The sequence below is a fragment of the Laccaria bicolor genome, genomic scaffold (genome assembly GCF_000143565.1).
Source record: "Laccaria bicolor S238N-H82 LACBIscaffold_1 genomic scaffold, whole genome shotgun sequence".
In the NCBI taxonomy this organism is placed as follows: domain Eukaryota; kingdom Fungi; phylum Basidiomycota; class Agaricomycetes; order Agaricales; family Hydnangiaceae; genus Laccaria; species Laccaria bicolor.
In genome coordinates, this window is record NW_001889872.1 from 1,688,244 (window position 1) to 1,715,965 (window position 27,722).

General features: G+C 49.6%; 8 protein-coding genes across 8 annotated transcripts; 5 read left to right on the forward strand and 3 right to left on the reverse strand.

The window, feature by feature from the left end:
* Positions 1-100: 100 nt before the first annotated feature.
* LACBIDRAFT_301350 (uncharacterized protein) lies at positions 101-2,659 on the forward strand (the record flags this gene model as incomplete). The annotated part of the gene is made up of 1 exon (XM_001873454.1): positions 101-2,659. One exon carries the CDS (start codon positions 101-103, stop codon positions 2,657-2,659), a length of 2,559 nt encoding a protein of 852 aa, XP_001873489.1.
* A 419-nt stretch (positions 2,660-3,078) lies between these two features.
* LACBIDRAFT_301351 (uncharacterized protein) lies at positions 3,079-4,627 on the forward strand (the record flags this gene model as incomplete). The annotated part of the gene is made up of 6 exons (XM_001873455.1): positions 3,079-3,326; positions 3,381-3,664; positions 3,729-3,968; positions 4,021-4,166; positions 4,223-4,367; positions 4,431-4,627. 6 exons carry the CDS (start codon positions 3,079-3,081, stop codon positions 4,625-4,627), a joined length of 1,260 nt encoding a protein of 419 aa, XP_001873490.1.
* Positions 4,628-7,188: 2,561 nt separating this feature from the next.
* On the forward strand, positions 7,189-13,336 carry LACBIDRAFT_181553 (pleiotropic drug resistance ABC transporter; the record flags this gene model as incomplete). Its single annotated transcript, XM_001873456.1, has 28 exons — positions 7,189-7,497; positions 7,550-7,609; positions 7,708-7,838; positions 7,889-8,085; positions 8,141-8,198; positions 8,256-8,599; positions 8,626-9,113; positions 9,167-9,240; positions 9,307-9,355; positions 9,411-9,452; positions 9,516-9,781; positions 9,830-9,894; positions 9,970-10,058; positions 10,113-10,171; positions 10,218-10,407; positions 10,465-10,564; positions 10,645-10,815; positions 10,870-10,986; positions 11,042-11,318; positions 11,372-11,772; positions 11,825-12,008; positions 12,059-12,126; positions 12,221-12,348; positions 12,398-12,532; positions 12,582-12,739; positions 12,793-13,031; positions 13,091-13,114; positions 13,164-13,336. The coding sequence occupies 28 exons, from the start codon at positions 7,189-7,191 to the stop codon at positions 13,196-13,198; spliced, it is 4,458 nt and encodes a 1,485-aa protein (XP_001873491.1). The 3' UTR covers positions 13,199-13,336.
* A 175-nt stretch (positions 13,337-13,511) lies between these two features.
* On the forward strand, positions 13,512-14,737 carry LACBIDRAFT_301353 (uncharacterized protein; the record flags this gene model as incomplete). Its single annotated transcript, XM_001873457.1, has 3 exons — positions 13,512-13,742; positions 13,796-14,257; positions 14,306-14,737. The coding sequence occupies 3 exons, from the start codon at positions 13,512-13,514 to the stop codon at positions 14,735-14,737; spliced, it is 1,125 nt and encodes a 374-aa protein (XP_001873492.1).
* A 67-nt stretch (positions 14,738-14,804) lies between these two features.
* Positions 14,805-17,809, forward strand: LACBIDRAFT_301354 (uncharacterized protein; the record flags this gene model as incomplete). The annotated part of the gene is made up of 9 exons (XM_001873458.1): positions 14,805-15,139; positions 15,192-15,650; positions 15,707-15,864; positions 15,920-16,036; positions 16,087-16,514; positions 16,566-16,670; positions 16,728-16,904; positions 16,967-17,367; positions 17,452-17,809. 9 exons carry the CDS (start codon positions 14,805-14,807, stop codon positions 17,807-17,809), a joined length of 2,538 nt encoding a protein of 845 aa, XP_001873493.1.
* A 502-nt stretch (positions 17,810-18,311) lies between these two features.
* Positions 18,312-20,901, reverse strand: LACBIDRAFT_301355 (uncharacterized protein; the record flags this gene model as incomplete). Its single annotated transcript, XM_001874077.1, has 8 exons — positions 18,312-18,860; positions 18,913-19,301; positions 19,354-19,695; positions 19,749-19,968; positions 20,023-20,304; positions 20,358-20,586; positions 20,634-20,658; positions 20,715-20,901. 8 exons carry the CDS (start codon positions 20,899-20,901, stop codon positions 18,312-18,314), a joined length of 2,223 nt encoding a protein of 740 aa, XP_001874112.1.
* Positions 20,902-21,151: 250 nt separating this feature from the next.
* LACBIDRAFT_301356 (uncharacterized protein) lies at positions 21,152-24,939 on the reverse strand (the record flags this gene model as incomplete). The annotated part of the gene is made up of 3 exons (XM_001874078.1): positions 21,152-23,930; positions 23,981-24,798; positions 24,850-24,939. 3 exons carry the CDS (start codon positions 24,937-24,939, stop codon positions 21,152-21,154), a joined length of 3,687 nt encoding a protein of 1,228 aa, XP_001874113.1.
* Positions 24,940-25,265: 326 nt separating this feature from the next.
* LACBIDRAFT_301357 (uncharacterized protein) lies at positions 25,266-27,215 on the reverse strand (the record flags this gene model as incomplete). Its single annotated transcript, XM_001874079.1, has 6 exons — positions 25,266-25,328; positions 25,379-26,496; positions 26,555-26,636; positions 26,686-26,740; positions 26,794-27,084; positions 27,139-27,215. 6 exons carry the CDS (start codon positions 27,213-27,215, stop codon positions 25,266-25,268), a joined length of 1,686 nt encoding a protein of 561 aa, XP_001874114.1.
* Between the last annotated feature and the right edge of the window lie 507 nt (positions 27,216-27,722).

The window sequence follows — 27,722 nt, forward strand, 5'->3', positions numbered from 1 at the left end:
GGGCCGATCTCTTGAATACCCATTCCAAATCCAATCCTGCATGCCTCGAGGCCCTATATATCTCTTCATTCACTCTTGTCTTAATTTTCCTCCCACCTTCATGCTCACTCTCCACCCCACAGACCCCGCACGTCCCCCGGACATGCTTCAGTGTCGTGGCCGCTCTCGTCAAGTCTCACACGCCGCTCTTGCACGCCAAGCGTCAGAGGAACGCTTCTATGCTGTGGGGGCTATACATCGCTCACTCCTTACGCGCTCAACCCCGGAACGGAACAACTACTCACAACAACAGCCCTGTCTGACTGGTGAAATACCTACAGTCTCTCCTTTCACTCAGCCACCTCCACCCCCATACACCGACCTCAACTCCCCACCTGTGTCCGAACCCGAGGTTATGCCAATAGCCGCTCCCGTCCCAGTGCGAGCCGCATTCACTCCGCACTTTATCCATTCAGAGTCGCCCTCTCCTCCCAGTTCCGCTTCCATGTCGCCTGACTACTACGACTCGCCCCCGTCGCCACCGCGTTCACTAGAAGACCAGGTTCACGTGGCATATGCACACGACGACATTCATTTGGCCAAGATTCTCCTTCTACGCCTCAAGGGGATAGAGGTCACGTCGGACGATGACCCACGCATAGCCGAGGTCCGTGATGAGGATTTTGATTTTTGCTTTGTGCCCAATGGGGGTTTGATGTTGGATGATGGAAACGAGAAATGGATGATGGAGCGACAAAGAGAAGAGAGGGAAAGGTTGGACCAGAGGAGAAGAGAAGAGAGGCTGAAAGCTTGTGAACAAATTTGGGTTAACGTGAAACGGCAGCTCAGAGAGGATAGGGTGATGGTCTTGAGGAGGCGAGAAATGTCGCGATTAAGGGAGGAGGGGAGGAGGAGAAAGCGCGAGGAGGAGCAGAGACGGTGGGCGGAGGAGGAACGAAGACGAGAAAAAGCCGAGGTGGAGAGAGCTGCTGAGAGGGCCAATGCGCGTGTACGGGCCAGGGCAGAACGCAAAGTCGTTTCTTACAATTTCTTGCAACCATCCGACGACTCTTCGAGTTCAAGCGAGGAGCAATCTTCACCGTTCGTCTACAACTTTATGGTCTCCACCAGCTCTCGGACCATCAAGACCCTATTTTCCTGCTCTCCACCAAATAAAACCATCCCACAGATACGGCCTCACTTCCCCACCCCTTCCTTTGACGATTCGCGATGTGTCCCCTTTACCGACGTCCTCAAGAGCATGCAAGGGCCCCTCTTCCCTCTTTCACGTGAAGAGCGCATGCAACGCTATGGCAGTCCCGCTCATAGCAGGTCTTCCACACGCTATCGTCGAGAGGTCGAATTGCTGCAGTCGCTGCTGTCCAACGTACAGTGCAAAGGGGGCGAACGGAGTAAGCAACAAGTCAAACCACGGGGACCGATCAGGGCATGCGCAGCTTGTTCTGCTTTTGGGTCATTGCCTTCCCCTGCTTCATCACCTACCTCTAGCGCTGGTTCACTACCACGCTCGAGTTCTTGGTTGTCATTCCGATCGTCCTCAACATCATCATCAGTGTCCACAATCACGACTACTCCCTCTACATCACCTGTCACAGCGCCAAAGGCCAGCTGGTTCATCACCACCACCACCACAGTCCCATCCTTCGGATCACGTCGTCCCAAAGCAACAAGCGTGACAATATCTGCACCGGAACCAGTTCATACATGCCACTCGCATTCCCACCTTACACCCATCGCACCCTCGGAAGGTCCGTTACCACTAGCGCCGCCTTCCACGGAACGTAAAGCTTATTCTGCGACTCGGGAGCACGAGGATGCTTCACGTGGTGCTCGTGAGGCGCGCAGCTCGCCGACAAGGAAGGAGTCTTCGAGTGGAGTGGTGGTCCGACGGATGTCACAGCTCGTGGAGCTCGCGAAGGGGTTGCAGAGTGCTTGTATGACAGCAACGCTGTCCAGTCCGTACGAGTCGCTTGAGGAGTCACGGATCGGATCTGATGCTGCAAAGGTGGTGCATGATGGGAGTATCAGTGGAGAGGGTGGGCAACAACAACGAAGTATGAAGAAGAGGTTAGCGCCAGCAGGATACCGCGTGTGTGCAGGGGACGTGGCTGCCTTTTTGAGTCCTGCACGATCCACTTCCTCTTCCCGCGATACCCTTCCGCTCTTGGGCACGCATCAAGAGCCTGAGGAAGGCGAGCTTGATCGAGAAGATGACGTTTTTTACACTCTGATGCCACGGTACATTCCTCTGAACTCGTCATCCTCCCCATCCTCGTCCTCACCTTCATCATCGCCGCGCACCGTCCTGCCTAACCCGCTCCCGTATCCACTCGTGTTCAAGCCCATTCCGGCACCGCCGCGGTCCCCGTTCTCGATGCACCAGCATCAGCATACGGTGTACCCGTCGTCTGCCCCTGCTGCGTCTGCGTCTGTGTTCAGGAATGGGAGTACGGGCGTGGTTATAAGGGAGAGGGCTGTGGGGAATCCGGTACACCTGCGCTTGAAGGCGCTGCATAATATTGTGTGGACGCGCGGGGTGTTGTGGGAGGGCCGGGCGAGGGAGACGGCGTTGGGGGGTGGGAGGGAACGCGTGCTTGGTGTGGCGTGTGAGGGTGTTGGGAGGAGTGCGTTGCCTGTTGGTGTTGTGGGTCGTGGGTAGGGTGGTGGTGGTTGCTTGATTTCTTTCTTTCTTCTCTCTGGGTCTTTGGTGCACTTACTATACAAGCACTAATGGTTTTTTCTTTTCCTCTTGTCGTATCGCTTCGTCATTGCTTGCTCCGTCGCTTTCTTGCACATCATCTGTATTTTGTAGGCTCAACACAATCCATGGACTGTACATTACTCTATATATGTTCTTCACTTGCTTATCAGTACAATGAGCAAGAATTTTAGACAGTCACTTTCTTCACCGATTTCGAACTCGAGTTCATCAGCCGAATCCGGTTTGCAAATCATATTGTTGCAATAACGTTGCAATGCCTGAACTCAACCTGAACTACACCTTCGAGAGCTCAACGCAGCCGGCCCAAGTCGGTACAGTGACTGGGTGACTCGGATTTGCATCCGCACCGGCTTCCAATGGCTGCTCAAAATTCTGCACCGCCCCAACGGCTCTCCCTCTACTGGAACGGCGCCGACGACGTCGAGCAGATTAGCCGCTATACCTCTGGGGGCTATCATCCCATCCGGATCGGAGAAGTAATATCAACGCCCCCGGATACCGAATCAGGCCTCAATCCTCGCAAGTACCGTGTACTCAATAAGCTCGGTCATGGTGCTTTCTCTACCGTGTGGCTGGCGTCTGCTCAGCATTATCCTGCGCCCGGGTAAAACACACACGACCTTCTCATCGAGTGACTCACTTATTGAATGACACGCAGACGCTATTTCGCACTCAAGTTTTGCGTTGCCGATGCTGATTTTAAGCGTGAACTAGATGTTTTTAGGCGGCTACTCGATGATAAAAAACGTTGTGTGCTGAGGCTTCATGATACCTTTACGATTGATGGTCCTAATGGCACACACGCTGTACATGCTTTCAATGTTCTAGGTTCATTGGACACAATTTCTCAGCTTGTGCGACCTTATTGGAACCCGCGCGAACTTTGTCGTGAGGTTGCGCAAGGCTTGGCATTGCTTCACCGTCACGGTGTTGTACATGGAGGTTAGATCATTTTTATTCTACTAGCTTCCAGTATCGGTACTGATGGAAATGGATGGGCTTACAGACCTCCACATGAGAAATATTGGCGTGTCCATGCCGCAACTGGACGAAATCACCGAGGACGACCTCATGGACCGCCTCTACCCGCCCGAAATCACAATAGTTTTCCCTCGTCAGATACCCGCACGGCCAGAATCCCTGCCTTTCTACCTTGTCCCGCCGACGCCTATCTCCGAAGTTCTCCTCCCGAAGAACGGGAAGCCAGACATTGAAGTGCACGTCGAGCTACTCGGTTTAGGAAGTGGTATGCATTCAATGAGAATGATACTTGCCGTGAACTGACGTTTGCTTTGTAGCTACAATTGTCGGAAGCGGCTCTGCACCTCCTGCGTGTACACCTGCGATGGTATGTGCGCCGGAGATCATGTTTGAACAAGTCACTACCTCGGCCATCACCCAACCTGCTACAACCGCGAGCGACATCTGGGCGCTGGCTTGCCTGGTATGCGCCGATTTATATGTTGATGCCCCTCTAACGCTAGCTATTTGCATTGACAGATGCACGAAATCGTCTTTGGCGGAGACCTGTTCTACTTTGCATCAGCCAATGACCGCCTCCTGGGCGAGATGGCATCAACCTGCGGCCAAGTCCCGTCGTCCTGGCGCAGCTATTGGGACTCAAACGAAGGGCTCTGCAAACTGGGTGATTAATGGTCGAAGTTTCCTGATTCCTTTCCCTGCACTGATTCTTCGTCTTCTCTTGCAGATGTTTCCCAGGAAGGGGCTGACAAGCAGTGGCAGGAATTGATAGATAATTCTACAAGTGAATTTGCGAGAAGAGGTGCTGCGACTACTAAAGAGGATTTTGTTATCTTTTGCGACCTTTTACGGAGGATGCTTAAGATGGATCCAAGTGCTCGACCGAGTATTGAGGAGGTATTGGCGCATCCGTGGCTCACCTAGACATCATACTGATGGAAAACTGTCATTTGCAATCAGAGATACTTTGTACATATGCTTTTCAAACACCCAGAAGGGAACCGCGCTCGCGAGATTTGAGGGAAATTCCTCGACGCCGCAAAGTCGAACTCTGGATGCGATTCAACGACAATACCAGTCCGCGCCTGTCGACGCACTCCAGCGCTTCGTACATCCTATGTTTATCGAAGGACACACCCCCTTGATACTACCTGGCGGCCTGAGGTCGACTATCGTCAGAATACCATAGAATTTATCTCTAGGTCTCACAAGGCGAGTCGCATTTCAGACGTGACGGCGTCCGCTTTGTTCACTTTCGATGGCCAGAGTCATTCTGGGGTCATTCCTGCTTGCGCATTTTTGTGAGTTACTTGGACATTCCTCTGTGGCTGACTTCGGTAGACCCCCGATTTTGTGACGACTGTGAAGGCCTCGTTATGCAACTTGAACTCCAGGATTCACCACAGTCCTCACATTCCACTTGCGCTGGCCAGATACGAGACTACCGGTTTGTGGTGACTGGCTCCTGCCTCTGGTTTTCGACGTTGCCATGTGGTTGCGCCGCCCTCAAAACATCGGGAGTGCCTACATTTACAAACTCGCACGAAGCACGTTTGCTAGATAACATCAGAGGCGGCAGTGGTGATAGTCAGGGCAAGAAGCATTTACAGAAGAAGATTGCGACCGACAACAGCGCACGCAACAGACGGTGAAGAACTGCATGTTTCCGACATGATTTCATCGTTATGGATGCATAATATGAGGGAGCGCCAGCCTCTGAAGGCATCCAGACCCTAGGAGAAAGTCAGAGCGTGGCTTGGTTGAGAGTAGTCCATGCCGTGGACATGATTGCGCGTCATACACGCTTGCAATGAGCATCAGTCATTGACTCATAGACTATCGCGATCGCATCTTCTGCTTCACCCTGGCGTAGTCGCGAGTCGCGAACTTGAAGAACTACTGTGGCGTTTCCATCATGGCCTTGACTACTTGTTCCGGTTATGGATAATGGATGCCTAGTCAAGAACTTGAGCGCTTGAGCGCGGCTCAGTAACCGGATGATTACAGAATTCAAGTGATGTCATCTCGCTTGGAATATTGGGGTGTGACGCCGCCTTTAGACTCTTCTATTGAGCGCGCCGAAGTCGTCCCTTTTCCACAAGTATGGCGTTGCCAGTGCAATAGAACCTCGGACCTGACCTCGATCACAGTATGCCTCTGACTTTGGAAGCTACGCACCAGTACGCACCAATAACAAAGTACGTGTACAGCCGGACTCAAAGAGCATGCAACTCATGAGGGTTCTTCAGGTAGAGTTATACCTTGTCTACCTTGAAATAATGTTTGAATCGGCCACCTGTCAGTGTCTCCGTGGCTCGCCGCCTACGGGAGTTCCCAAGAAATTATGTGATATGGGTTGCTATTAGGCACACGTTTCCAGTGCACTTGCCCGAGTCGGCGGAGGTTTTTTGTCAGATGAAAGTTGTGTGCCAAAGCCAGTATTTCCTGTTTTTTTTTTTGCCGCCGCATCACTATGGCATCAATTGAGCCTTGATTGAGCCCTTTAGAAGCCCCATTGTTTCTGTTGCTTGATTGTGCTGGACAAGTGCTGGATTTTACTTCTTTTCTATTGTTTGGTTTTTCCATTTATCCCAAACATCGTTTAAGCTGATGATGTCATGTGCTCCGGTACGAAGAGTGCACCGCAGGGACAGGCGGGGGCCAGCTGGCTTCTGAAAGAGGTTTGCCATTTGCCGTGTTCGGCGAATTTGGAGTTCTCCTGCGGAGCAGAGTGCTGACGAGAAGTTGAGCCACGTTTTGCCCAATGAGCTTAGTGCGAACCAATACTTAAACTCAAACCTCTAGCAGGAGTACGACGCAGATCATCCAATTTTGGTCGTGGTCGTGGGCCCTAATCGATAGCACCCAAATAATTCAGTGGGTTTGTCAACAGGCGCGCAAATGATTCTGCTTTCATGTGCTTATTTACATACATCGATCTTGTCGGAATTTGGAGACAACTCCCAGCGGGTGCGAAAAACTTATAAAATGACTCTAACCAGACACAGAATTACGCAACCGGTTCCTTGAAGGACGAATTTAAAGCATTGGTAAGTAAGCACTTGGCTCAATTTCTTACGAATATTTCGAAGACGATCGTGAGACCAAACATGACTCCTTTGTGGCTCCGAGCCTGTTTGCAATTGCAAACCCCCACACTTTCATTTAGTGTAAAAAAAACGGTCTCGAGGCGCAATTCAAGCTTCAGAGTATGACTCAAGGAGGGTTACGATGAGGTTTTGGCGACCCTTGATAACGCTGATATCTCGAGCACAAACATGCGTTTCTAGGTGTGCCTCGAGACTTTTGACATGCCGATCACAAAATGACTTAGTGATACCGAATCGTTTTTATTTCCGGTCAAAAGAATCGCTCCTTACTCAGCAACAGATTTTGGCGGTATAAGATCATAAGGAGCTCCAGGTATAAAGGAAGTGACTTCCCATTCATTCCTTGAACGCGGTCCGACTCCACTTGCCTGTTCAATGGCTGATGCTCTCGGCAACCTGAATGACGGAGAGAAGCATACCCCTGGATCAACAACCCCCAACACCCTAATATCACACCACGTCGATGTCGCCCAGGCTGAAGCAGAATTCAATGCCCTCTCACGACAACTTACGAAACGATCTGAACTAGCGAGGCAGCAAAACAGGAGTCAAAGCTCTGTAGCGGGTACCCTACAACAACAAGATGTCGAGAAAGCTCGCGTCGACGATTTTGATCGCTTCGACCTACGCGAATATCTCACGTCTTCCAATGACGCGAATCAAAAAGCTGGCATAAAGCATAAGGTTTGTAGTGCGTTTACTCTACGATTGATGGGTCTAATGACGCGTCCTTCAGCACGTAGGCGTCGTCTGGGAGGACTTGCAAGTAGAAGTAATGGGTGGGATCAATAGCAAAGTAATGAAGTTTTCTTTTCAAGCCTTTAACACGCTGATCTCGCCATAGATATACGTCGGAACACTAGGAGGTATGCGCATCAATGAGCTCCCTTGGAGTTCTTACTGAACAGGGCTATCTTAGGTGCCATTTTGGGGTTCTTCATGGTGCCAATCCTATGGGTATGGGCTCTCCTTAGGCTTGCAATGCCTGCGAAAGGGGAAACTCCAACGAATGTCATCCTTCACAAGTCCGCATCTTTTTCGCCTAACTTAGCTACCTGGCTGAATCACAATGCAGATCTTCTGGCGTTCTAAAACCTGGCGAAATGTGTCTTGTCCTGGGTTGTCCAGGTGCTGGATGCACGACGTTTCTGAAGACGATTGCGAATCATCGCGAAGGTTACGCGAGAGTTACTGGGGATGTCCTCTACGCTGGCATCGATGCTACAGAGATGGAAAAGTATTACAAGGGCGAAGTTGTTTACAATCAAGAAGGTGAGAAAGTGTTGACCTTTCATGCCCTTCACACCCTGATATGTGGCATACCAAGACGACATACATATCGCAACGCTTACTGTTGCTCAGACCCTCGCATTCGCCCTATCAACGTCAGTGTATTCGAATGATCTTTAAGAGCTAGCATTGATATGGTTGTTGCGTTTTAGAAAAACACCAGGTCCAGGCGGCCGTTTACCAGGAGTCACGAGGAAGGAATTTGACAAAGAAGTCTTGGACACTCTACTTCGAATGTTGAACATCTCACACACGACGCAAACTCTTGTGGGCGATGAGTTTGTCCGGGGTGTCTCTGGGGGAGAACGCAAACGTGTCAGCATCGCAGAAATGATGGCCACTCGTGCGCGCGTCCAGTGCTGGGATAACTCTACCAGAGGATTGGATGCATCAACGGCTCTCGATTTCATCCGAAGTTTGAGAATAATGACGGATATCTTTGGACAGACCACATTTGTCACATTGCGAGTGGTCTTTCCTCTCGTGATATGGATTCGTCTCATTTCTCACTTAGGTATCAAGCAGGAGAAAGTATCTATGAGCTTTTTGATAAAGTCCTGGTACTCGACGAGGGCCGTCAGGTTTTCTATGGTAAACCTTCTGAGGCTCGAGCGTATTTTGAATCATTGGGCTATAATCCCCTCCCTCGCCAAAGCACTGCCGATTATCTTACGGGGTGCACCGACCCGAACGAACGACAATTCGCCTCTGGACGATCCGCTTTAACTGTTCCGTCAACACCTCAGATGTTAGAAGATGCATACTTAGACTCAAGACATTCTCGCGATATGGTTGATTCTCGCGGGAAGTACAAGCTTCACATGGAGACTGAGAAGACGGACCAGGAAACTTTCCGCGAAGCGGTCATCTTAGATAAAAAGAAAGGAGTCTCCCAAAAGAGCCCTTACACTCTTGGCTTCACCGGGCAGGTTAGGGCGCTGACAGTGCGGCAATTCCAGATGAGATTGCAAGACAGATTTCAGCTGTTTACAAGCTTCACCTTGTCCTTTGTAAGATATGTCGAAACTGTCGTTTTCGCGTTTTTCATTCCCTCTGTTGCTAGGTCCTTGCACTCGTCATAGGCGCAGCATATTTCAACCAACCTTTAACATCTGCTGGCGCTTTTACTCGTGGGAGGTAAGCCGTAAAGATTACAAGGTTTCTAGATTGTCCGAGACCATTTTTTTTTTTTTCTTCTTTCAGTGTCATCTTCGCAGCTCTTCTGACAACCTGTCTGGATGCTTTCGGAGAGGTGAGCTATCTTATTCAACCTATATGCTACACCGTTATAAACGAAATGCTCTCAGATGCCGATGCAAATGGTTGGAAGGCCGATTTTGCGAAAACAGGTACCAGGTTTTTTCATTCTACATGTCCATCCAGTGAAATTTACAAAATTTACATGTTATCAGACAAGCTACAGCATGTACCGTCCCTCTGCGATAGCGATAGCCAACACTCTTGCTGACGTTCCTTTCTCCGCTGTTCGAGTGCTCATCTTCAATATTGTGGTCTACTTCATGTCTGGGCTGTATCGTTCACCGGGGGCGTTTTTTACCTTCCATCTGTTCAACTATATTGCATATCTCATCATGCAAGGCTTCTTCCGCACATTTGGCCTGATGTGCTTCAATTTTGACTCAGCATTCCGCCTGGCCGTGTTCTTCATTCCCAACTTGTAGGTATCTTATCGTTGATTGACAGCTTTGACTAATCCATTGACAAGTATCGAATACACGGGCTACATCCTTCCCGTCACCCACATGAAGAGATGGCTATTTTGGATCGTCAGTCTTTGTTACATATTCAATTTATCATGATCTAATATCCAGGCAGTATTACGCGAATCCCGTCGCTTATGGTGAGTGTTCGCTTCGTCACTTTCTTGCATTTTGTTGTTTACGCTATATCTAGCATGGCAGGCTTGTGTGGAAAACGAATTCATGCGAATATCGGTAAATCTAGTCGGTATATGAAACATTTCCTCAACATCTTATCATATTTGGCAGCTCGTCTGCGATGGGCAAGGCATAATTCCTCGGAATGGACTCGGTCTAACCAAATACCCGTAAGTCTCTGGGACAATGCAGGAGTTACGCTGCTGATGAAAGCAGAGATCAACTTGGCCCTAACCAAGCCTGCACTCTGTTTGGTGCCAAGAGCGGCAGCGACATCATTTCTGGTGCTGACTACCTTGCGGCTGGTTATGGCTTGGACGTGAACGATCTCTGGCGTCGTAATCTTACCGTCTTGATAGGATTTTTCCTCTTGTTCCAGTTGACCCAGATTCTGGTCCTTGAGTTTGTTCCTGTGAGCCCTCGTCAACTGAATGTTCCAAACCGGTGGCTAACTGTATATCAGCAATATGGACTCGATCTGTCCATCAATATCTTTACCAAGGAGACAGAAGAAATCAAGCAGCGCAACGCTGAGCTTCGAGAAAAAAAGCTCCAACGGGATGGTAAGGCAGCGATCCGTGAAAATGTTGACACTCCCGAGAAACGGCGAAGGTAATCCACAGATGAACTTTTGAGTATTTAGATTCTCACGTCTTTTATAGCAAGGAGACTCTTGGACAAGGTAGAACGTTTACATGGGAACGACTCAACTATCATGTTCCAAGTCCAAACGGTCCGCTTCGGTTGCTCCACGACGTCTACGGCTATGTAAAACCTGGAACTTTGACGGCTCTGATGGGAGCAAGTGGCGCTGGTACGTAGTAAAATAACATCCTTTTTCTTCGGCGCAACTTACATGGCGCTGTAGGAAAAACGACATGTCTGGATGTTCTCGCACAACGCAAGAATATAGGCGTGGTAACGGGCGACGTTCTTGTTGATGGGAGGCCGTTATCGTCTGATTTTGCTAGGGGAACGGCATACGGTGAGTTTGGAGTCTTTCACATACCTATACCTTTCTGAAAATGAGATCTGTTCAGCCGAACAAATGGATGTGCACGAAGGGACTGCTACCGTTCGAGAGGCAATGCGTTTTTCTGCATATCTTCGACAACCAGAAACGGTGTCCATCGAGGAAAAAAACCAATATGTAGAGGAGATGATTGATCTGCTTGAGTTGCAAGATCTATCAGAGGCCCTCGTTTTCAGTCTCAACGTCGAAGCCCGTAAGCGCTTGACCATTGGAGTGGAACTCGCCAGTAAACCAGAACTCCTCTTATTCTTGGACGAGCCCACGTCAGGCTTAGATGCACAGAGGTGAGTGCATCTGGAATCAGATTGTTCTTTCAGCTGACTCAAGTTGACCATAGCGCGTGGAATCTTGTCCGATTCTTGAGAAAGTTGGCTGACCAGGGTCAAGCTATTCTTTGCACCATCCATCAACCATCGTCCCTGCTGTTTGAAAGCTTTGATCGTCTCCTTCTTCTCGAACGAGGCGGTGAGACAGTTTACTTTGGGGACATTGGAAATGACTCCCGACTCGTCCGCGAATACTTTGCTCGACATGGAGCAGTTTGCCCACCAAATCTTAACCCAGCGGAATATATGTTGGAAGCTATCGGAGCTGGTGTTAATCCCAGGGTCGGAGTTCGTGATTGGAAAGACATTTGGTTGGAATCTCCGGAGTTCGCGGCAGTCGAAAAGGAAATCGAAGCAATCAAGTCGGAAGGGCTTTCGCGACCAGAACCTGATAAAAGGGGCATAAGCACCTGTACGTTCAATACTCTTATTTGTTGATGGAGTTGACTTGAGTTCTTAAACAGATGCCACATCCTTCCTTTTCCAACTTCGAATTGTTGTTGAGCGCAACACCACTGCACTTTGGAGGTCTCCGGATTACGCGTTCACTCGCCTCTTCGTGACAACTTTCATCTCGTTCTTTATTTCGCTCTCTTTCTTGCAATTGGGAAACAGTGTTCGAGACTTGCAGTTCAGGGTCTTTGGCATGTTCGTATTCCGTCCTTTATTCTGCGTTATTTCATTGACGGGCCTCAAAGATTCTGGGTTATCGTTCTACCCGCGCTCGTGATGTCACAGATTGAGCCTTTGTTCATATACAACCGAAGTAAGTTGTTTGCCCATTTGAATCGAATGCTCCTTACGGTATGCATAACAGGAATTTTCATACGTGGTAAGCTTTTGAAATTGTAGCGTCGAAGTTGCGTTTGCCAAACAAATGATAGAATCTTCAAGCCGCATATACTCTCCCTATGTCTTCGCCATCGGTCAGCTCATTGGAGAAATTCCATATAGCATCGCGTGTGGCCTTTTGTACTGGGTTCTGATGGTACGCTTTCGTGGGTATCGTTAGCACGTTTTGCTAACAGCAATCACAGGTGTATCCTATGGGGTACGGTCACGGTAGCGCTGGAATCAATGGTACAGGTTTCCAGCTCCTCATCATCCTCTTCATGTTACTCTTTGGAGTATCTTGCGGTCAAATGGTTGCTGCTTTGTCTCCCAGCGTGCAGGTCGGTCGTTTCCTCTCTTTGGCTGATGTAAGTTCACAAAACCGCACAGGTCGCCGTTCTGTTCAATCCTTTCATCACGCTGGTTCTATCTACTTTCTGCGGTGTAACAATTCCGTATCCTGCTATGGGCAAGTTCTGGAAGGCGTGGCTTTATCCCCTAAATCCGTACACTCGCACCCTCGCAGCGATGGTCTCCACAGAACTCCAGTAAGATTTGATGTCTTGACATTCTAAAGCAAACGTTGATCCACCTTCCTCAGCGGTTTGGTGATTCGATGCAAGCCAGACGAATTCGCCATTTTCAATCCTCCGGACGGGCAGACATGCGCCGCATGGGGACAGGACTTTGTCGACAGATTTGGAGGGTACATCGACAATCTTAACGCCACGGTCGCCTGTCGGTATTGCCAATTCGCCGTTGGTGATGAGTTTTTCTTGCCGTTGAACATTGAATTCAGCAAGAGGTGGAGAGACGCGTTTATTCTTCTTTCATACTTTGGTGAGGACTTTCGATCTACTGCTGTCTGTGGTCAATGCTGAATGTCTAAACTGTGATAGTCTTCAATTTAATTATAACCATCAGTGAGTTGAAGTTGTGTACTGCAGAATGGTCAACTGACACACTATACAGTCGCTTCCCGGTTGCTCAGATACGCTAAACGATAAATTCACGGCACATCATGTTTAGGATCATCATACCCCCATTGCGTAGGATTACGGTCGGAGTTTTGGAGTTGCGTGGATAGTGATCACATCGTATCCTAGAATTGTTATCATCGGATAATATAATAAGCAACAAAGTGCATTGTACCCATGGTTCCTCTTGCAGTGGACGAGAAGGGTTTTCGGGGGCAGGAAACTCGTACCACTTGGCACCACACCGAGAATATGACTTGTCGGCGGAACCGTACGGCTTCCAGTTGATACAAATACAACCCGCAAGCTTCGACTGAATAGCAAAAAGCAATATCAAAGTAAGATGACAGATAAATCTACACTCGATCTATCTACCGTCAAAGGCGTCCAAGCCTACATCATCGATACACCCTTCACCAGCACCGAGATCCTACCCCTATCCGGCGGATCCGCGAACTACGTGTTTAGACTCACGTTGGAGAAACCATATGAGGGCCGCACGACGTTGATCCTCAAGCACGCTAAACCGTATGCCAAAAATCATCCAGAGTTCGCGTTACCAGCTGAGCGGCAGGTTAGTCTCGTCATTTCGTTTTACTGTTGGATCGTATCTTTTATCCTGCGTAGATATACGAAGTCGAAGCTCTAAGACGCGTCTGGGCGTTGATCCCCGCAGAGGCGATTGCAACAGTTCCGCAGGTCCATTTCGTCGACGAGTCCATGTGCGCGATCATCATGGACGACTCTGGGCCTTCCTCCATGACTCTCAAGGAATTTATGATTCAAGGCAAGGCGTCAGTGGAAATGGCGTCTCAAATCGGAGACGCTATTGGGGAGTTCATTGGGACGGTGCATAAGTGGGGGAAAGGCAATCGGGAGGTGTGTGAGTTTTTTGAGGGGAATGCGAGGGCGAAGACGCTGGCGGCGTGGATGTATTATGGGAGGTTGGTGGACACGGTGACGTTGAAGGGGCTTGATGTGCCTCCTATGTTGTGCGATCCGCCTATTGAGGTGAGCAAGGACGATTTGGATATCTTGCAGAAGGTGGCGGATGAGACTAGTGAGGCTGTAGTGGGCGTGCGCGATACGGTGCGTTGGTTCCAATTGCTGTATGTGCTGACTTTTGATCGTGTTCAGTTCGTAATGGGTGATTTCTGGCCGGGGAACATGATGGTGATCCTGGATGTGAAGACGGGCGCGTTGAGGAGGATCTACGTGGTTGACTGGGAAATTACTAGACCTGGGTTGCTCGGGATGGAGGTTGGGCAGTTCTGCGCGGAGATGCACCTGTTGCGGCGGAGTCACGAAGCGGCGTGTAAGGAGACAGCTACGCTGGTGTTGGATCATTTCATGAAGAGGTACAAGAAGATATGTGCGCCTGACAGCAATGATTGCAGTCGGGCAATTGTTCAGTGGGGTGTGCATATGGCGGTGTGGGGACCGCGTACGCCATGGGGAGGGAAGGAGCTGACGAGGCAGATTGTGTTGGAAGGCGTAGACTTGATTGTCAATGCATACAAAGGAGGAGATTCATCGTTGAAGGAGTCGTTTGTAGGAGACATGATGTAGCCTCGCGTAATAATTGTTGGTCATAATTGCTTGGACGTTGCTTTGCTCTGAACTTGTCGCCGCATGCATGGAGTCCTCTCCAACAGATTTATACCTGCCACAGAGCTTGCCTTATCCAATAAAACTCACCTCTCTCGACGCTACCCCAAATTCTACAATCAAACGCGGAACTCGTCTCCTCTCCTACTCCTTCATCCATTTCTCAAACGGTATACAAGAAACAAGATTCGGAACATGGGACTCTGCCATTGAAGGCGACCTTCACTCTTGGTTGGTCAAAGTAGGGGATGTCATCACACAGAACAAGGCAAGCGACCGTCCTGCAGTCATCGTTATTGAACCATGCAAGCACGGCATGCAGCTTGGTGGTCTTTGCGTCCTCTGCGGAAAGGACATGACAAGGTCAGTCAGTTGCCTTACTTTCCATTCATCAAATTCTAACATTGCCCTATAGCGTCGATTACACTGGGTTCTCAGACGCCTCTCGAGCATCTATACAAATGACGCACTCCGCCTTTGGCCCAACCGTCTCTTTCGAGGAAGCACAGCGGATCGAACGCGAAACAGCAGACCACCTCCTCAAATCCCGCAAACTGTCTCTTATCGTCGACTTGGATCAGACCATTGTTCACGCTACTGTTGACCCAACCGTCGGCGAATGGATAGCTGAAGGGGAGGCTTGGGAAACCAGACAGGCAAAGAAAGCGGCTCACGATCCTGATGACTCTGATGACAGCTCGTCCGACGACAATGACGAGGAGTGTAATCCCAATTGGGAGGCTCTCAGGGACGTCAAGAAGTTCAGACTCGGACCAGAGTCGTTCGTACCCCCTTCTCTGCGTGGAGCACAGCAAGGGAAGGGTAAACAGAAATTGGTAGAAAACGAGGGGTGTATGTATTACATAAAACCTAGGTCCGTATCTTTTTTATTTTATTGTCGTTGAGCTGCGCATTTAATTTAGCCCGTAGACCCGGTTGGAAAGAGTTCCTGCAGGAAGCATCTACAAAGTATGAGATGCACGTTTACACTATGGGCACCCGCGCATATGCGGAGCAAGTTTGTGCTGCAATAGATCCAGATGGAAAATTATTCGGCGGGCGAGTATTGAGCAGAGATGAGAGCGGAAGTACGTCTCACCATGTTGCTCATATAACCATACCTTTGCTAAAATGCTACTGTAGGTTTGACGCAGAAGAGTTTACAACGGTTATTTCCCTGTGACACATCAATGGTAGTGATCATTGATGATCGTGCAGATGTATGGGAATGGAGTCCAAACCTACTCAAAGTCGTCCCTTGTGCGTTTCCCTTTGAGACATCTGTATCATTTCTTACTATCTTTCTGCAGATGACTTCTTTGTTGGAATAGGAGATATCAACTCTGCCTTTTTACCAAAGCTCGAACCTCTTACCTCTGCATCAACGCCCCTACCAACCAGCAAGCCATCTGAAACAGCCAACGGCGGTACTCCTAGCCCAGTTATCCACCCAGAACACACTGGGGCGGTCGATGCAACAGTCGTTGCATCCACAGCGCCGGAAGAAAGCGCAAAAACAGCAACGACCAAGGTCCTCATGACAAGGAACAACGCTGCTCTTGAAGCCCAGCTGGAAGAGAGACCCCTTGCCAAGAAGCAGGAAGCACTTCGAGAACACGAGCTACACCCTGATGGTCCTGGCGTTTCTGTGAAGAAAACACCCTCACCAGAACCGGAAAAGGTGCCCAAGAAACCTCTTTTAAAGAACGACGATGTCGAATTGGAGAGAGTGGGAAAGGTCCGTGATAATGATAGTTGATTTTCTCGTCTAACTAGCCCATTCTAATAGCTCTTGAGGTATGTTCATCGCCGATTTTTTGAGGCGTATGACGCGCGGTCGCCAGAGAATAGTCGACGGAAAACTGGGCCCTCAAGTAAAGCTTACGACGTCACTGTACGTTCATCCGTTCATATCATCCACAACTTCTAAATGCAATCCCTTCTTTACTAGCGCATTATCCCTCGGCTTCGCTCAGAAGTCCTCGAAGGGGTCCACATCTTGTTTTCAAGCGTGATCCCACTCGACACCAAACCAGAGACGACTGAGATTTGGCGAATGGCGCATATGTTTGGTGCTCGGTGTTCTACTGAACTCACGAGCGACATCACGCATGTCGTAGCTGCAAAGGTGCGTTCGTTTTGGAAAAAAAAAAAGTTGGATGTCATTCATTCAACCACCTCCATGATCAGCGAGGTACAGTCAAGGTGGACATGGCGCGCAAAAGGGGCGGTATCAAGATCGTTTGGCTAGCGTGGTTCACGGACTGTATTGCATCATGGCAAAGACAAGACGAGAAACCGTACCTCCTAGACGACCTTCCAGCCGTACCCCCCATTCCCAGCGGCTCTAGCCCCATCCACACCGACCACCAGATCTCATCTGATCCCGATCCGGACGAAGATGACTGGGACGAGGAGCCGTTTGAGGGGGTGTTGAAGGATACGGGGTCATTGCAGCTCTCTGCCATTAATTGGAGCGACATTAATGATGAAGTCGAGGCTGCTATGAATGAGAGCGACGATGAGGATGATAATAATGATGATATGAAGAGTGTCCGGAGCGAAGACGACGTGATGGGGAATGCGACTAGGTATGTTTATGTTCGGGTTAGAGTCGTTGAACTCTTTGGTTTGTTTTGAGTTACTGGCTAACATATGGTTTTTCTCGCGAATAGCAGCGTTATTAATAGCCCCCGGCTTAATCGAAAGCGGCTACGAAGCGTTACGCCCTCTGATGGTGGAGGAAGCCAGAACGGTGCGGGAGGTCGAGACGATCTCCGCTCTCCGTTGTCGAAGCGGAAGAAACTCGCGGCTGATAGGTCTGGGTATTCGAGGCTTAAGGAAGCTATTTCCGCAGATGAGTTGGTGTTTGGTGGGTCGGAGGGAGGAGGAGAGCCGTCGAGGGCGAGGGCGGCGAGTCCCAAGATGGTGATGAAGGATGAGATGGAGGAAGATGATGATGATGATGAGGATGAGGAGGATGAGGAGGAGGATGACTTTTTAGCGAGGGCGTTGGAGGAAGAGTGGGGATAGCGATGGCGCGAAGGTTGGGATTGGGGGTACTTGTTCACGCTTCCTTTTTTTTTATGTTTAAGTCACGATACACTCACGATAATCTCTCCTCTCTCTTTTTCTGTCTGTGTGTGTATTTCTCTCTTTACTTTTGACATTTGTGTAGCAATTTCTTTTTCCGAAAATATCTCCAACTTTTTGGCGAACCAAGCCCCACTGTCAAGTAGTGTAAAGTGCAACCCAACCTCACTTTCGACAGGTAAGATCTGCCAATCTAGCACTTTTGTTCTTCCTTAGGTTACTTTGTGATGAGAGACTTGCTGGAGGAGAAAGGAAATACCTTGCGACTGTCGAGCAAGAGGAAGGTTGTGCAAAGCGTTGCTTTCAGGAATGAATGTAATTGGATTCTGCATTGAAGTCATACTGACTGAACCTTTCCGCTAGCTGATATGTACGAGGTAAAACGGATTGCCAGGGTTGTTGTAAAATTGTCTCAAGAAATAGTAACCCATAAACCACGGATTCAGGCTGGACGTTTGCTCTCGAGGCATTGTTCGCAGTCACAGCTTTCGCGATCGTCATCCAATAAATCGGTGATATTGACAATCTCCCCATCGAGCCGCGCAGTTTCGCTTGCCGGCAGAGTCAGTGAGCGGCCTCTCTCATGTTCGACTCTATCCCATTCGGCAAAACCCACTCCCCAGTAGCTGTTCGAATAGCTTTCCTGATCTTTCATCTTGTCTGGATTGCTGCCTGGCCATCCAGCGCCATTCAGCGCCGACCGTTTGCGGCTGATGCTCAGAAGCTCGTCGAACCAGCCCCTTGTACCAAACCAGTCCACAGCCACATTGTCAGATTGGGGCACGACAATATTCTCCGGAGTCATGGGGGTGAAATCGGCATATATTTCATATCCGGATCGCCACCTCATTTTTTTATATTTGCTCAAATCTTCCGGTGATATGTCGCTCATAGGGACTGGTAGATTTTTGTCTGGCTCGTGGTCAAATTTATCCAAAAGCGATTTTACGTCTTTTGGTTTCATTCTCCAATGTAGGGGTACTGGTGTTGCCTGACAGATAGATCGAACATGATAAAAATGACTACGGAATGAAATGAAATACCTGGGGGACTGAAGCAAAGGTTTCCGAACGCGGGAAAACATAACAAACCGCGTCATCCAAGGGCCAACCTGGTACAGAGCAGGCGTCCGTAGCAGATCCCTTCTTGGTTAGTCTCATGGCACTGCTCCCTGGAGCTCGAGGTCCCAGCTTGATAGGGACGACCTTAATCACGTGGTACTCCTTGTACTTCAACAATGTTTGAAGGACGATGGCAGGCCTCCTTTTAGTCATCCAATAGTCACCTGAGAGGTCTGGGCCATGCCAATAAGAAGCATCAGCTTGACAACTGTGTCCTTCAATGGTGATCTTGGAGAGGACTTGCACATATACAAGCTGTCCCGGGCGGACAACGCAAGGAGGGATCGTTGAGCTGGGTGTCGGGGTAGGTGCTAAAAAGGTAAGTAAGCACATTACGCGCAAGATGGGTCTCAACATAAGTACGGATTATTTTCGCGTTCCCCGGGACAGTCCAGTCTATGTCATCGGTAATGCTGTATCCATGATCACAGGCTATTTTTCGGAACTTCAAACGCCAGCCATCGTAATCGAAGTTGTCGTGATATGAGAGGCTACGAACGGAATCCAGAAGGTCACCGAAAGAGGCTGGGTGGCTTCCAGCTAACATTGAGCCAGTCCAAGTTATCTTTTTCTGTCGGACTTGAGCTGCCCTTCCAGCGAGAGTTCCGTGACGACTATGTGAATGACGTCCCCAAGGAAGGTCGCCTCGCAAAAAAAATAGCAGGACATATGCCAAAGATTCCAAGTCGTCAAGAGGACTGAAACCTGTCATGTTAAATCTCAGAAAGGGTTCAACGTTCGAAAAACTGGGTATGCACCGTAGCCGTGGTGAGCAAGCAAACTGGCCCAATCCAGAGTTCCCACAACCCAGTGGGCTTCAATGGGGGGGTTGTGCCGGATGGAATCGCCAGGCTTAAATCGTTGCGCAATCCCGAAATCGATGAGACGAAGTTGATTGTTGAAATCGATGAGGATGTTACCTGGCTTGATGTCTCGGTGAATTATTCCATGTGCGTGGATGTGGCCTAGGGCGGACAGCTAAGTAACATTGAGCCTGTTATCACTGAACAAGATAGGAGATATCCACTTCACCATCTGATTAGCGATGAAAAATACAGCCTTGAGAGGAAGGGCATGGTCCTTGTGAAGGTCTTCCAGGCTCGATGCAAGAAGTTCCATGGCAAGATACTCAAAATGTCGGAATCGGCCATAGCCATAGACGCTTGGGATCGCAGGATGGCCTCCGAGGAGCTGCAGGACCCGTGCTTCATGTTTCAGAGGTGGCCGCTTGACCCTCATGGACGTTCGTGACTTCTTTAAAGCAAGTGCGGGCTGAGTGCTTTCATCTGTGCGAATTGCATGATAAACCCGCCCCTGCATGTGTAGTGAATATTCGTTACTGCCTCGATTTTAAACCTTTGGCTCACAAATGCGCCGGATCCAAGAAATTTGCCTACTTTGAGTAGGGCCATGGCTTTAACAGGTTTGTTTCCGTCGAAGGAACTCGCAAGGGCGTCGTTGGGCGGTTTCTGGGTTTGAGAGGATGGACTTGTAAGTCCCTCTATGAGTTCTGCTTCACATTGAGGTCGCATCATCGGGCTGTCGAGATTCTTCTCCATAGAGGGGACTGAGTGAGACACCAACACCGTGAGCTTTCTAAGATTCAGTCGAGTCAAATATTTAAGTCTGAAATGATTACATACCTTTGTCCCATGCCCACCGTGAAAACTTCACAATGAGAAGATAAACTTCAACATTTGTATGATCATGATGTCGCAACTTACGTATATGACCGTCAAGAGGCTGAAATAAACTCAAGGCCCAGACGTCCCGAATTCTACGTCTCCTTGATAAAAGCTGTATGAGAGGAGGTTGAGAGGAGGCGGAAAATCTATGCGAGTTCTTCAATTCTCCATCGACCGATTTCGTTCTGGACTTACATTCAACGCCAAAGGGTATCGATACCGCCATATCTATTGCGGGAGGCCATGTTCCACTAGTTTCCTCAGATGCTCTGGCAGGGCTTCTCGTTAAATACAACAGATGTAAACAACTTCAGGATGCGAAGCACGAGCAGGCTTGAATATTTGAATGCTAAACAAATGCTAAATCACTACACTAGCACTTCTCCTAGGCTTGTTAGAATGTACTAATACAATTTTTACGAGGAGTGGTCGTCGTCTAAATATCGTCTGGGCTAGCAATTGCCGGAAGTGATTACTTACTCAACATCAGTATTATCCCCATCGTCCGAGGTCTCTGCATCAGTTTCCACCTCACTTTCATCATCACCCACCCTTGGTGTGCTCACCACCATGGGTCGCATCTTTGTTGGAGACGTGATATCTCGAAGGCCCAACGTCCCCCCGCTCGCAATTCTTGGGCTCATCCCAGGAGGGGCCCCAAGACCAAGCATATACATCGTTGACACTGTCCTCACCATTTTTGTTGAGGGTTGCTGTGCCTGTTCACCAAGGCCCGTTCCAGGAGCGACGCTGAACTTGGGCATCGGAATTCTCAATCCCAAACTCGCTAGCGGATCTACACCAACATTCTTTTGAGGGAAATTCATTGATGGAGACTGTCGTAGCCTAGGGCTCGTCATGATATTCCCAAAAGTTGGTGACAGAGCTGCACTAGCAGAGCGGGGCGTCCCTAAACTGGAGCTGGAGCTTGGACTTCGAATCCAAGACGTCCATCCGCCTCCATTAGATGGTGTAGCCGAAAGAGTAAGTGAAGGAGTGATAATTTCGGGCTCGTGTAAGGCTTGTTTGAGGGCGGCAATATCATGCTGTACATCTTGTAGCTTCCGCGCAAAGGTCTCTTGATTCTTTTTAACATTGATATCAGTGCCTGAGATGAAGGCAAGGATCTGTAATTCCGTCTCTGACTGGGTGGGCATTGAATCACGATCGTGACCGTCTTCAATCGATGATAGGTCTGAGGAGGAGGACAGGGCACCCGGGACAAATAACAGCGTTTCATATCCTCTAGCAAGCAGTCTCTCATCACTCGTCTTGATTTCTAATTCGACCCTAGCATCTTCAGTGAAATCATCCAGACGCTGCAATGCAGAATGCAAAACCTCCGGCGGGATCTTGGACGACGATTCTGAGAACTGAACAACATTTTGTTGTGATGTTCCGGAGGATGCCCTCGATGGTAAGGATGCCTTGAGTGTCTCCAATGCCAGATGGCAATCACGGAACGCGCGTTGGAGTTCGTCATAGCGCTTGCTCACACGAGATAGCTCTGCGAGCAATGGATGTGGTGTTGAAACAACCGGTGGTTCATTTAGCAACTCCACTTCCACCTCCTTCTCAGATTCAAAATGAGTCGAATTCGTTCGACCGGTGCTTCCGCCGCCAATGTTGCTAACAGACACTTTGTGGTCTTCCCGATGGAGATTGATATCATGCGGTATACTGCCTTTGAGATCGTTAGACACGTCTGCAGATGCTTGGTCAAGAGATCCACCATTTGTATCCAAGGATGGGGCAGCACAAATTCCGCTATCATGAACGCTATCCCCAGGAGCACCAAATATAGCATTCCCAGCGACATTCTCATTACCAACCAATCTCTTATCGAAATCAGACGGCGACGCCAGCGTTACATGAGACGGTTGGACATTAGATGAGGTTGCAGCGCAGGTTGTGCCAACGTTTTGAGCCGAGGTGGTGAAAAGTGAGGAGGCATATCCCTGAACTTCGGGAATGTGGACGAACGCCGGGTCTTTCGATAAGCCCGAATCCGGGATAGAAACTTCAATAGGCAGCGGACGATGGATATCGACTTCGGCCTGAACCTCAGTGGGTTTGTCATCGCCGTGATCGTCGTCCTCAGCAGATATGGGATTTGGGTTGTGAGGATCGTTAGCTTGCAGAGATCCACAAGTCAAAGGAGGAGGCGAAGCGTCGCTCACAGCTACGGAATTAACAGCGGACTCTGAGGCGATAGCATTGGCAGGTATCAGTGTGGTCGTAGTACGTTTATTTTCGTCCTCGCCTTCATTTTGATGCTGATGTCCCTCAATATCCCCTGGTATCTCTGCTATGGGTGTCCCCTGCTCCGTCTGCTCCGCTACCATTTCTCCATGTAAAGCAGAAGACAGAGACCCGTCAATTAACTCATTCTCGCCTATCTCCAATGCCTCAAAGTCAGCCACATGTCCCTCAAGTGGTGCCAGAGGAGCTTGGACTGTAGCACCCGTGAAGAGAGCAGGTGATTCGGGTGAAATTGTAACCTTCATATCTGGAAGAGGAAGGCTTGGAGGCTTAAGCTTGGGATTGATGTCTATGACCGGTGGATCGAGACCGTTTATGTTAGTGTGCACTTTGTCTGTGGAATTGATAGATTCCGAAGGCGAACCAACGACATCGTCGTGGATAGGTATCGCACAAGCAGATGCGGGCGTTTGGCCTGCGAATGGGAGCAGGCGCTCTAACTCTAGCCGCCTCTGCGTCTCGCCCGTTAATTCCTCAACGAGCTGATCAATAGTGTTCTGCGCCATTATGATACGTGCAAGGGAGCTCGAGAGCGTACCGTCATCTGTGACAGGACCGTCTTCTAAAATAGTCAGGAGGATGCGAGCGTCTTGAGACGACGCCAAAAGTAAATCGTGAGCTCCCGCTTGTGACTCGTTGGAAGCTGAGATTGAAGAAGGCGAGGATGACGAGTTGGGCGTCTGGAGAGAGCGAGAAACAGCTTCCTCCATCTTCCTCAGCCACCTCTTCAGGCCCTCCTGAATCTTTTCCTCGCGATTAAGCATCCTAATGCGCAAAGCGACCTCAATTCTTCTGCCATACATCTCCTTCATCATCTCCCCACCAAGTTCATCTAATGCCGATCGCAGGTGCTCATTTTGTGATTCTGCTGTGTGCAATTCTGATGAGAGGGAGTAAATTTGTGAATGGAGCGCATCGAGGGTGGCAGCATGGCGTGCTTGGAGAGCGCAAAGGGAGGTTTGGAGTGTGTCGTTCGATGTTTGGGAGAACTTCCTGAATATGATATTCAGCTAGGACAACCGTGAAAAGCAGAGGACACGCACATATACCGCGATACCATCTTCGCGGCAGTTGTATCGTCCGTGCGCATCCTTTCAAGCTCAAACTCGACTCTGGCGCGTTCAGTGCGATCCAACTCTGCAGCTTTTCTTTCTGCCTCTAGTTTTGACTCTGAAGCAGTCAAGTCAGCTTGAATGCGATCGAGTTGAGCCTGTAGTTCCTCCATGTCCTTCCGGAGGTCGGTCAGAAGGCGTTTCGAATTATATTCGCGTTCCAATCGAAAGTCCACACCCATCTTAGAGCCAGAAGTCGAGGACGCGTCTTTCTCTGGAACGGGAGGGGGAGCCTGCTCATTTATCGAGGGTCTTTCAGCGGAATTTGTCAACCGCAACTCCAGTGACCTAGTAAGGTCAGCATACTCCCTCACGGCCAAATCCGACATCTTACTCTCCTCCTGCGCAGCGCGGACCTCCCACTCCAGCTCCCTCTCCCTAACTTTCCCAGCTTCCTCCCGCCCTCGTATACGCGCCGCTAATTCATAAGCAGATTCCGCTGTTAACTTGGCTTTCGCCACATCTGACTTGGCGTGTGTGAGCTCAGCTGTACGCGTTGCGAGTTTTTCTTCCGTCAATGAAAGTTGGTCCGAGAGACGGCGAAGAGACAGGGTAAGTTGCTGGACTTGCGAAGCTGCTTTAGCGTTGAGAGTGCCGTTAGACACGTCGGGATGTGGATTAGCGCGTAGCACAGCCAATTCAGCTTTGAGCGCGGCGTTCTCTCGCTCTAGATGTTGAGAGCGGTCGTGTGCACGCGTGGTTTCTAGAGAGTGACGTTGTAGCTTTACTGATGCCGTGTGGGCTTCATCCTACACATTCCCATCCTCAGGTCAAACGTCATTGAGGAGGATGTAACAAACCTGGAAACGAGCGACAGCGGTCCTCAAGCCCGTTAATTCGAGGGCTAGAGGGTGATCTTTACCGAGGGGAACGTCGGTTAAGTACACCATTCTCTTGGTGACTGATGGGAGTGAGTAGGGTCGCCAGAGAATGGATAGTACAGGCTATATGAGAAAATCCATTTCAGCAATGATCGCAAGTGTCGAGAGCTGTTCAAATACATATCCAAACAATTCGTTCTGAAGAAAAAATCAAGGTCATCCTCGAAACTAGTACACTCTATAAATTAATAAATACTCTATTGATACAGAATGTTTGCATGAGAACATTTCAGCATACCAACGTAAGTAACATGAATCTCCAGCCCAAGAAAGCGGTAAAACAGGAATCTGCAAGAAAGGGTTGGTGACAACGTACCAGAAGTCAGATAGTCCAATCAGTCAGACTCGGAAAAGTCGTTTGCCAGGTCATCATCATCTAAAAGGCAGTCTACATACATCTAATACCAATTTAGCAAGCACCGAAACGACGGGGGAGGAGAGAGCTCACGTCAAAATCAAGGTCCTCTTTGTTCACTGACACCGGAGCAGAAACGACGGATGGGGATTTCACTGTAGTCATTGACGGAGGCAACTTTGTCTTATCGTCTTGCGTCGCTTTCGGTGCATGCGAAGACAGGGAACGGGATTGCACAGGAGGTTTTAAAGCAGCCTCCGTCTCGAGAATCCTGTGGAGGCTCGACGATTTTTTCTGTGAGGAAATTTCGACCGGACGCGGGGATATGGTTCTTCTATCAGGGTCAAAGCCCCCTTTCTTCACTGGCGCCGGAGGAGAGACGACAGATGACGCTTTCAGAGGGGCCACGGACGGTGGCATCGTTGCGGCATCGTCTCGCTTGATCTGCGCCGCGAGTGGTGCATGCGAAGACAAGGAGCGAGAGTGCAGAAAAGGCTTGAGAGCGGCCTCCATCTGGAGATACCTGCGCATGCTTGCCTCTTTCCTCTTTGGGGAGGAGGTTTCGTCCGCATGTAGAGACATGGTTCCCCTATCAAGCTCAAAATCCTCCTCGTTGACTGGCACCGGAGGAGCGACAGTTGAGGGTCTCAAAGGGGCCTTTGACGGTGACAACCTTGCTGTGTTATCCTGAATCTGCATCGCCTGTGGCGCATGCGAGGACGAAGGGCGGGATTGCACAGGCGACTCAAGAGTGGCCTCCAACTCGAGAATCCTACGTGAATTCTGTTTCTTTTGCGGAGAGGGAGTTTCAGCCCGACGTGGAGATACAGTTCTTCTTCTCAAGCTAGGGAGCACCTTATTGGCTGTCGCATTGTCCTCAAGAGAGACAACCTCTACCGGAACAGCATCTTCCACTTTCTGTGCGTGCCATTCCAGCTCAATCTTCCTCCTCAGCTCTTTTTCCATCGCGGCCCAATCAAGTTCGCCTCTTGGGGGTTGAGTCGTCCCTTGATTCGCCTGCGCATCTGCGCCATCGTTCCCTGTATCACCACTGTGGCCCTTTACATATTGCAGGCGAACCTTTTGACCGGATTTTGCCCGCAAATCAAGAAGAGCAGATATATAACGAATAATGCCAGCATTCTTGACTGGCTCTTTGCTCGAGTTGACCCAGCCATTGCGAGACCAGTTTGAAATCCAGTTTTGAAAGCCTACAGATTCGTGCTCGTCAGATACACAAGAGGGGGACAGCATAGATGGGAGACAGACAGTTAATGGAGTATTGAGAATCTGTTTTGATCAACAAGGGTTTCTTCGATCTAGGCGTCGATTCCAAGACGCGAGCGATAGCCTATGAAAAGTCATTAGAATTAGAGTGTGACTAGTTACAAGTGACGAACTATGAGTTCTGCACGGTTGTTTGTCTGGTCCCCAGGACACCTTTCCGCAATATTCCTGCAAGGATCTTTGAGTGATGGGTCACTCGGTACTAGAGTGCAATTGCAAACCGTGGGTCATTGTGTCCCCACCACACACCGACGCCAGCAACAGATCCCACTTTTCCGTTCCCTTTGCAGGCCCCGTCGCTGTAAACAACATCCCATCCCACCTCATCTTCGACGTCAAGCGACAAAGCCCGTTTCTTTCCCTTGTTACCTTCTGCTACATCAAACGAAAAGGCGGGAGCCAGAGCCTTTAAACTATTGCCAAAGGTAACAAAGTGTTCCGCTTCCGTTGAATTAACAAATTTCTTAAACTTTGCACCGGCATATCCGTTGGTTTGTTCAAGGCATTCATCCCTGAAAAAGAGAAGTTCAAGGGGGGGAAGTGTATATCAGTGAATAAGACCATACCAAGTGAGAAAGACACCTGTTTTCCTTCCCTTGTGAACGGCATAGAACGCGGGGCCTTTAGCTGACTTCGAAGGCATCAGGTTGGAGTTCTTCACGATTGGTACCACTCGACTGAGAGCACTGGTTGGCCTAACGCTCCTGAAGGACCGTGAAGGTTTAAGAAAGGGAGACAGGCGGGCCAGGTCGGAGTCGTCGTTCAAAGTCGCGCGTTCACGTCGTGTTCCGATCAACCTTCCCAGTCAACTAGAGTCACGACTCACACTACGCGGCCAACACGCGACTTAAATTGTTGTCACGTGGCTTCAACGTCCTCGACAGTCACCAGGGCTTCCAGAGCTTCGCATCCGCTGGGGTACTTAGACGGAATCTGACGGAATGCGCTTTGTTATGCGTGATGAGAGAGCGCCCTAGATCAACCGTAGACCCTGATGTGCCTGTGCCCTATCTGTGGACTCTGTCTATGTACCCCGGTGACTGACATGCCCTCACAGTCACTCATCCTGCAACACGGTAAGTACCCCCGCGCGCTCTCATATCTGTCGGGCTGACATTCCTCACAATCAGAATAGTGATTATCTCAGGCC